Raw genomic sequence first — 10,000 nt, 5'->3', positions numbered from 1 at the left:
CACACCGACACTGGGCCTCCCTGTCTCATTCCCATTTCCCGCTCCACTGCCCTAGGATTGCAATGTTCGACCGCGGTTATGGTCTCCGTGGTTTGTTTGATCCGTTTTTTTTGTAGAATGTTGCCCGATTGATCGTGTATATATTTGCACAATTTCAACCGCAACATTCGTTTACTGTTCGATTTCAAACAGTTCGTTGTCAAACAGTTTATGTTTTGTGTCGCTAGTTTTAATGTTTTGTGTGTTGGTTGGTGAATTTTTCGGTTTCGTTTGCAGCACTTCACTTTTGTTTGTTTTTTGTTTTTTCATGTTTTTGTTTTGCTTTCTTTTTCCATCACCATTCGCTGTACTCTATCTTTGTTTGTTTTCGTTGTTCATTTTATATGATTTTCTCACCTTTTGTTTATTTTTGATTCATGGTGTTCTGTTTCCTAACACTTATCTTTAGTCTCAACAGTTTACTTACAGTACAAAACTATTCGATTCCATCATTTTCTTTCGTTTTGCGTTTTGTATTCCTTGTGCAAGCACAGTCACAGTCGTGCAACAGAAGGTTCTTGGTTACCTCTTGCACCTCTTGGTTTTGAGTGCAGTTCATCAAGCGTTATGACCATTCGAACATGGCATAATGGGCCGTATTTCTAGTTATATGCTTAAGTTGATCAAACCCTTCGCTTTGTAAGGTTTCCTTCCACTTGACGGAGAAAACCTGTTGTGCGCCGGCCGTACGTTCCCCGTTGTTGAGCGGCGGCGGTACACTGTTTAAGCCCACTGCTCCCTGAACCACCCGATGACGCAATTCCCATTCCATAATCACACTTTTCAGTAACGACACCGTAAACACGTGATTGGTATGCATTTTAGTTTGCCCGGTATGGTTTTAGACTGTTCTTGTTCTGGTCCCGTAGAGGCAGTAGGCGATCCCATTCCGTTGCGATGTTTGCGTTGCGTTGTGTAGACCGCCAAGACAACAATCCAAGGCTCTAAGAGTTGCTTGCGAGTACCGGAAAATAGCATTTCCCTCTTGCTTTCTTCCTCCAGTGAGTGGTACGAGTTAAACTTTGCCCTTCGCTAAGCTCGTGTTTGTGCCCTTACATGAAGCATTGAATCAATGTGCCCGTTAGGGGTTACTTGTACCCTGTTGTTGTTGTTGTTGTAGTCTGTGATAGATAGAAGCTTGATATGCCGCTGCAGATTGATAGTGTGTTGCTGAATGCTTTCGATGTACGACTTGCAGATGAAGTAATTTGAAAAACAAAATGTTGCAATTACCTAAAGCTTAAAGTTCCTAAATGAATCACTCAATTCCTCTCCAAATACACACCTCCGCCAAGTTATCCTCGTTAGCAAATACCTGATTAAATAGCCAATCAATGGCACAGATTCACTTCGTTCGTGCGTACGATGGTGGATCTTGAAGATGCGCTCCAGGGCCGGGCAATGAATCATTACTTTTCGCGGGTGGCCACCGCCCTGAAAGTGACATGTTGGTAAATTGCTTTCCAATTTATTTGGATTCATTAACGTCCTCACCGAACCTCACAATCGATAGCAATGGAGGATGCGATAGCAATGGGATCGACTGCCACTGGCAGCCTATCACTTGCTGGTTTGCTGCTGCTCCTCCTGTTATCATCTTCTCTCGAGCTGTCCCCCATTATGACCACAAGCACACTTCAGCAACCACCCGCGAAGCTGCCAGTGTTTGGCTAATCCAGAAAGTGCTTGCTCTTCTGAAGGGTAGTATAACGTTGTTTCATCCTCCCACCATCCCTTCCAAGGAATAAATAAACCAATCAATCAATCGAACACAAATTTCCCATCTTCCCTCTCTTCGGTGCGAGTGGCGGAATTGAACAAAAAAAACCCAAGCGCACCCGCGAAGCAGCCACCGTTGAGCGGGAAAGGCACCGAACGAAACAACAACATTTTTGATGAAATTTAAATTGTGGCCGAGGGGTTTGCTCGATTGTTTTGCTGCTCTGTTCGTTGTTGCCATTCACTCACCACAGTCAAGGGGCCGAGTCAAGGGGCCGAGTCAAGGGGCACGGGGTTGCCCGCATTTGGAGCCAAAATGTCAGCAACGCCAGCAGTGGACTAACGCAGCCTATGCAAACACACTTTCCCAAACGCCGCCAAGCTGCGTTCATTGTTAGACGTTCAGGCCTCTGCTGCTGCTGTTGCTGCTGCTGTTTGCATTCTGGTTTGGTTGTTGAGCGATTTTCCATGAGCTTATTGTTTGATTTTTGTTCGCTTTCCCACCGATCCGTGGCGCCATTTTGCGGAATGTGGAATGAATTATTCAACTGGCAATATTCGGGCCCCAGTGCGGTACAATTCCATTAAAGGGCTCGCTGCTCGGAGTGACAGTCAGAAGCGAGGAAGCGTGGGAGGAGTTCTTAAAACATAAACATGATATCAGCCGCCGGGGTCTAAAGGGAGCAGATCGAATCCATTGCACAGCATTGGAAGGGGTTTTGTTTCCTTTCTTTCGCTTTTGCCTTTTGCAACTCGATTGACGTACCGTGGGGCTTGATCGTATGGTATGACGTCGAGCTACCGAGGGCACCGAGGGGATCCGAAGCTGGTGGTTTTTCTTTTAAAATAAATTACACCCCCCACCCCTTCTCTTCCCTCAACGCCACCCTTCCCTCAACGATACTCGCTGATCAATTTCGAATTTGGCATACTTTGAATCCTGCAACAAATATGATTAACTGCGGATATGCGGGACCCTTTTACGGCCAGGAAGGTGTTTTCGATTTGTGTGTTTGTTTTCCTTTTTTTTTATTATTATTATTTGCGAGCCAATAAAGGTATGGCTCGTCGTTTGTCAATATAATTTGATTGGCATTTCATGATACGATTCGATTGGCGGGTGCCCGGATCCCTCGGCTGTCAGCGTGAGCGCATAAACCGTGGTGCGTGAGTGGAACCGGCTGGAAAGTGTGAATTCACGCCCGATCTCGCTTGGGAAGTGTGTGAGCGTGTTTGTTGTTCTTTGATGTCTGTCAAAATGGAAATGGAAGAGTAATGGAAGTGGAGGAAATAGGTTTCAAGGTGGTGCGGAATGACCTCTGCTCAGTTCCCAGAAATTCTATATGAATCGATCATGCGTTTTGGGGAAAAATTTTTCATAAAAAAAAACAGATAATTACAAGAGCGAACTCCGGATTTCGGCTACTGATGGCTTCTGATGGCTCATTCAATGTATTATTGTACTGTTCAAAAATTCTTATCGAATTTCCATATATTTTATAATAAACTGTTGCGAGGCATTAACAAAATAAGACGGAAATCGCCGCAAGTTAATGCATGATATGTGTATAGTCATCATTCCGTATCGGCCACAGATCCCCGGCGTCCTGAAATGCTTTTAAGCTGCTTTCACATCGAGCGCGTTTAAAAGCCACTAATAGACGCAGCAGGTTTTTTGACGCAGAAAACACGGTTGTATCACATCAAAATATATGGAAGTGTTCACGTAACGCACCGAAAGCTATTTTTTGGAGCTTTTGAAGAGCTTAAAAGTTGGCGTTTTTTTTCGGATCTGTAAAAATCTACAGATTGTGGCAGGTTCTGAGCCGACTGTAGCAGGCTACGCAAGCAAGCCAGCGTTGCCCTTTGGTTTTGCAATTTGTTTTGGCAGGAATGTGTTGAAATCCGGGTAATAACTGTTTTGCGTGAAGATTAAACTATTTATCATGATTTGATAAGGTGGCGGTAGTGATATGGTGCTATTTTTCGTGTATTTTAAATCGACCTTCGCGCAACCTAGGTGTGAACAATAAATTAAGCTTTTGCGTCAAAAAACGCCAACTTTGGCGTTTTTAAAAACGCGCTTGATGTGAAAGCAGCTTTAATCTTTGGTTTCAACTCATCACAGTGTTAAAACTGTGTTGCAGTGTTAAAATTACACATTTTACATTACCTATTTTTGCGACCAACTTTCGATAATTCAGAATGTTTAAGATGGTACATTCTAATATTACGATAGCAAGAAAACAAAACTCCTCACCAATTATGCCAAATAGAAATAAAAGCTGTCATCTCTCGACCATAAAACATCTTTACTCCTAATGATGTGCTTTTTCAATAATTGACTATTGAGTAATAGCCAAATCAAATTTGAAGACAGCTTCTTCATCATAACTGACCGATACTTTTGATACAAAAGCACTTACTTGCGCCCCTAATGAATGATTATTGGTATTAGAATTTTTGGCTTCTATCCAGAAAGATTAAAATCGACGACTTTCCTCGGAAAATTAATAAGGGGAACTGTTCCAAATCTTCAGCGCTGGCGAAAACGCAATAATAAACCCAACAAGTAACCAATCTATATATACAGACTGTAAATGTATTCCTCGCAATTGGTTTACTTCCTTTTATTAACATCATCAGATTAATCTCTTCGTCCCTCCGGAAACATCAAATTATATTAGACTTCTAGTATCCATCTATCTCCAATATTCTAGACCATCCTTGTCACTCATAACTCACCCTGACAAGCTGCCGTGCAACATTTCATTTCATCATTCTTCATTTCGCCGCTTTGCAAACGGTTTCATGCAACGTGGCAACCGCATTCCAACCGAAACGAAACGAAACGAATTAACGCAGTTCACGGCGCGTATGATGGTTTAATTGTGAATAATAAATCATGCGCCAGTCATTCTCGATCATAATCTTCATTTTAAAGCTGTAATTGCGTCCTCTCACTCTCTCTCCACCATGTACTTGGACAGACTTACAAAAGCTCCATCGCACCATTCGTCACAACCGGCGACCGGTGTCTACCGGGTCGGACAGGGTGGCTGGAGTAGCGTGTAGGGTCGTATTTTTGGCTGACACAATTCCAAAATAGCCAGCACGACCAACACTTCCCCGCGCGCGTGCTCGCGCGACAAACAAATGCGCGCACGTACCTGCGCTTTCAGCACAGAAAGCGGGGTACCATTTTGAAAATGATAATTTATTCAAACCCCTCCATCAGCTACACGAAATCCATTTCCAAGTAACGCACGGCATCCAAATGCCTGCCACACCAGATACGTACCAGCGTCGCAGGTGACGCTTAGTGCTCGCTTATTGCTCGCAAAACCACAAAGCACGTCACCGGCAGTGACAGGCGACGGAAAGCGCACGACCGGTCCTGATACACCGGATACCGCGTATCAGGGGCATCAACAGAGACAGACAGAGAAGCAAACCACGGCAACGTTTAATCATATCCGAGGTGGAAGGTTTTATAATTTAAGAAATACCACTTCGCACACCTCGATACCACTCTCTAGTGTGCCTTTTCCGTGCCGAGGGATTCCGCCTCGAACTCATCTGTCACGCATGCACACGCACGGGATCTTGCCGGTCCCGGGACTTAGGTACATCCGAATTCGTGCCGTGGTTCCATTTCACCCGAGCTAGTAGCAGCTCTGCCCGTTACGATTTCACGAATTTCCATTGGTCCATGGTCTTCGTCAGCGCTAGCGTCAGTAGTCAGTCTCAATACCGGGACTTCAAGCAAGCAAGCAAGCGGAACATGGACGAGCTTGTTATCAGCCAAATGGTTGTTTGGTGGTCGCGCAAGAACGCGACGGAAACCGAGAATCGGAAATGAAGACACCGAAAGTACGAACCTACGTATCTACTTACTGCTGGAGTGTTACTTCCACTCTTTAAACATTAAACTCGCTTGTTTTTTCCTTCCATTCGTTTCGAGACTCTCACTCTTTGATGCGCCCCTGATGTGGCCGTGATTTGAACAGTTTCCGTTCGTTTGCTTCCCTCCTTGCTTTTCCGTTCCCTTTCCTGTTTAATGTACTAACCACCACGGCTGCAGGTGGCTTCCGGATGATGTGTGCAGACACAGCCTTTCTCTTCTGTGAAACACAGACAAGAAAAAACGAAAGAGAGAGGGAGAGAAATGGTAACAAAAGAGACGAGATTCCACTTGAAAAGCCTTTTTTTTCTCGAACGGATTCAGTCGCTAACACAGAGTTCCCCGACAGTCGGCCACTCTGCAACTCCTGTCGATGGTGATGGTGATGAAGGTTGATGGAAAACTTCCGAGCCAATGTTTGCGAGCGGCGAGAAGTAGTGGCCCCTTTGGCGGCACTCGGTAAGCCAGCTCGCGGCACTCGAGAAGCGGAACGAAACACAAGTATCCGATTCAACTGCAACTGGAGCACGTTGCAGCCGCGTTCGAGTGCGCGTATATGTGTGCGTGTATTTCACGAATGACGAATTGTTTTTATTGTTGTTATTCCGCGTGACTTGCCAGTGCTATAGAGAGAGAGAGAGAGAGAACGCAACGCTTGGGTTTGGAATCATCGGTTTTCCCCGGAACACGCTAGCCACAGCAGTCTTTGGCGCTCGGCGGACGAAGTTCCGTGAAGTTCTGAAACCCCCGTTTCTACCTCTTCCCATTCCCCTTGCGGACAATGTTGCGGTTTGCACTCGAGCTGAGCCTCAGATGGCTTGTTGATGCCATTTTGCTGAGATGCATCTGAAGCTGGATAGGCAGGAATGCTTGCTATATACCGTGCAAGCGGTGGTCGTATGGTTCGTTGCCGCTGGTATCGGTGTAGAATGGATGCCCCCCAGAGCTGACTATTCCGGGATTCCGGGAGTGGAGTGCCTTCTGAGCATGGAGCATCCCGTGCCGAGGGCCAATTAGCCAAATTGTTTGCCACAATTATGCTCGACCACCTATCTTTCTATCTTCGCTCTCTCTCTCTTTGGGTTTCTTTCTCTTTTTCTCGATTTGACCTGTCTCTCTCTTTTTGTAGTCGAGAGTGAGAGATCGCTCACTAAGAATAGCACCATTGTTACGTCGTTCCACCGAGTGGATAAATTGTCCGGGAAACGCGGTTTACCGGTTCAGAAAATCTCAGAGAGAGAGTCCGCCAAGCATGCCAGACACGGTGTATGCCCTTGTCCATTATTCATTTATGCACTCTAATGAGCTGAGCTTGTTCCGGCAACTCACCATTGTTTCCTTTAAATCCAGCATCTTTTAGTTCCATGGATTTTCGTGAGGCGCCACCAAGAAACATGTTTTAATGCACAGGAGAAACGGAAGGTAGCGAAAGCGATATATCAGGCCCTTGACTGAACGAAACGATACCAAACTCTTTGGCGTCTGTTGTTTTTCCATTACTCTGACTCTCGACACCACTCGGCTACTCGACTCCTTGGTCTTGGCCTACTACCTGTGTTAATGAAGACATCAAATTGTGGTTGTGATGGTTCGAAGTGGCAGTAGTACCACTCCATTATCGCAATGTCGCTCACAGACCCTTTCTCCTACAAACCATTCACCCGTAACCACGAACGGCGGTTAATGCAAGTGATCATCACCGTCACATCCCATCTCGCCACATGTCCGCAGATGACCTGCTGCTGTTGCTGCTGCTGCTGCTGAGTGGTGCCTCTTCGTGCTGATGAAGATGATCAAGATGATTGCGAAGCCGCCGGTTGATTGATTTCGATATCGATAAGACCGAAGACTCGGAAATGGGATGAGCAATCGGCAATCGGCAATCGGTATCAAACAATCCGACCCAGACCCCGGGCTCAGGTCGCAAGGTTGTAATCGAATTACAATCCAATTCGACATCGATGCCCGATTGGATGATGCTGCCGGCCACTTTTCGGTGCGACTTTTCGGCTGGTGGTTGAACGTTCGGGTTCTGAGGGGCTTGATTCCGAGAACCTCCTTTGACCAACGTAGCACTAACACACGGCATCGAAAGCATCTACACATCTGTCAGTCGAAACACAGAAAGGGGCAAAGAGGGATGGGAAGTGCGCTTCCCTTGCGCTTCGTCTCGACAGTTGTCGGTGTGCTGTACGTCGTAAAGATAATGTCATGAATATTCGATGGAATTTTGCGCGCGGAGCATTCCAGGCCGTTCGCACACTCAGGTTCGAACTTTTGGTGGCCTGTTCGTCGATGACACATGTAAACATAAATCACGAGGACGTGCTCACGTGTGAGAGGTTATGTTGTGGAAACTCTCTGGTTGTGCCATCTGGTGGGGTTGCTGTTGTTCACGGACCCCCCGGCCTGGAACCATCAAGATCGAGATCGAACAAAAGTTGATGCTCAAGGGTTGGTCCCCCGTCCAATGCACACACACACACATGCACACACATGCACACACATGCACACACACTTTCACTGTTTCCTTGCCCTGCTTTGGCTAACCACTGCACCTCCCCCTCCAAAAAACCTACTAGCTACTGGCCACTTCCTTCCCCCATATTCACCATTGTCGTCGCTGTCTGTGTCATCATTGTTCGTTGTTCGTTGTTGTTGTTTGTACTTGAAAACTGTTCGGGTTCAGACCCTAATGGTACAGGTGGCGCGACGGGGTGCTTCGGTGCTGAAGCGACGCAAATCCCGCAACCGGATGGAGGCGCCCCAGATGAAACCGACAACCGGTGGTGGTGGTCCAACCAGCGGCGGTCCACCGGTGGCAGCCAACGTACCCGGACCACCACCACCACCCGGCACGACCGGGACCGGTGGTGGTGCAACGGGGGCGACGCAAACCGGAGCAGCCGGATCGGTGGACAGTGGCACGGCAGTCATCGCCGCACCGAACACACCGGGACCAGCGAGCGCCGGTGGACCGATGTCGGCGGAACTCGCGAAAAGTGAATCCGATGGCGATGTCGTGTTTTACATGGAGGAACCACGCTCGGGAGGTAAGTTTGCCATTGAACCAGTTCGATTGACTCGTTTCACGAAGTTTCGAGAACCATTTGGGCGAGGAAAGTGAGGTTAAGGTGCATGGTCGCGATAGCAACTTTCACAGTTGAGACACTTTCGTTAGACCATTATTTGGCGACTTGCGAACGGAAATGAATAGCTGTTGACTAAGAGAGATTTTAGCAACCATTGGTTTTTTATTTTATTTTGAATCCATTAATTTTTTTCTTTGGAACTTTTTCCGGAATAGTTTATAAAAGAAAAGAAAAAACATATGAACATAAAAAACATAAACATAAACATACATTTTTCAAAAACATATGAAACGTCATATAAGAGCCTTATAGTCGACTAGCAACTCACCAAGTCCAGAGCTTACATATTCGACGTGTCGAGGGGGATTTTTTACAGTTCTTTACAATGCGTTTCCAGCAAAAAGAAAGTTTCCTTAATCTTAACCGTGCTTGGCCACGCTAGCAATTTGACTTGAGAGGTTAAAAATGAACCTCTTTTTATCAGTTCCATACGAAAGATGTTATTGTGGCCATGCCCCTAAAAAGAATCGATCTATTGGATTTTTTTTTGCTAAGAATACTCAACGAAATTCATAAATCCAAGGATACGATTTCTGTTCTTTCCAACATATCTCTATTGCCAGCCACATCGAGAAGAGGTTCACTACAGGCTGGTAGTGCTCTTGATGGAAAGACTATTCCATTCATTCATGCCCTCCGAATACAACAACCGGATATGGTAGCATGAGGCACCATGATCTCCATTTCTCTGCTTTCCGTCGTCCCCTTTCCACTTCAGGCACTATAGCTATAGCGTCGAGCAATCCGTGGTTCATCAAATGATGATGATGCGCTATGGTATGATGGCGGCAAGTACTGCCTTACTCGTCGACCAGAGGTGTTAACGGCTTCCAATGAATAATGAACATGTGGTAATGCCGGCCGGCTCTCGCCTAGGCTTTGCACCCTTCAACCGCAGACCGAACGGTAGGCAAAGAATGGTCTCTGCCCCACCGTATGGGAAGTCTTTAATAATTGGACAATCGACCGTGGACCATCCTGTCGCGCTGGAATGAATGGTTCGATACGAGCCATCGCAAAACTCGTTTCACGTCCCCAAGTACGGTGGTGGGAAAATGAGGTGGGAAATGATTTGATTTTTCCTTCCCCTTTTTTACCCCCTTTTGAAGCCGAATGTTTGCCATTCCACAACGAACCGAGCGTCTTAAGTGACCCAAAAACGGTAAAATATTTTATTTGTCTGCGG

General features: G+C 46.3%; 1 protein-coding gene across 1 annotated transcript in view; it reads left to right on the top strand.

Moving 5' to 3' along the window:
- The window catches only part of LOC125953313 (potassium voltage-gated channel subfamily KQT member 4-like), a 30,066-nt gene that overhangs the window by 16,336 nt on the left and 3,730 nt on the right, over positions 1-10,000 (top strand). The window contains exon 9 of the mRNA XM_049682795.1: positions 8,352-8,715. Within this exon, the coding sequence (XP_049538752.1) occupies positions 8,352-8,715 (364 nt within the window). The remainder of the gene's footprint in view (positions 1-8,351; positions 8,716-10,000) is intronic.

The sequence above is a fragment of the Anopheles darlingi genome, chromosome 3 (assembly GCF_943734745.1).
Source record: "Anopheles darlingi chromosome 3, idAnoDarlMG_H_01, whole genome shotgun sequence".
NCBI lineage: Eukaryota > Metazoa > Arthropoda > Insecta > Diptera > Culicidae > Anopheles > Anopheles darlingi.
Note: the sequence above shows the minus strand (reverse complement) of the source record. Positions and strands in the feature narration are given on the sequence as shown.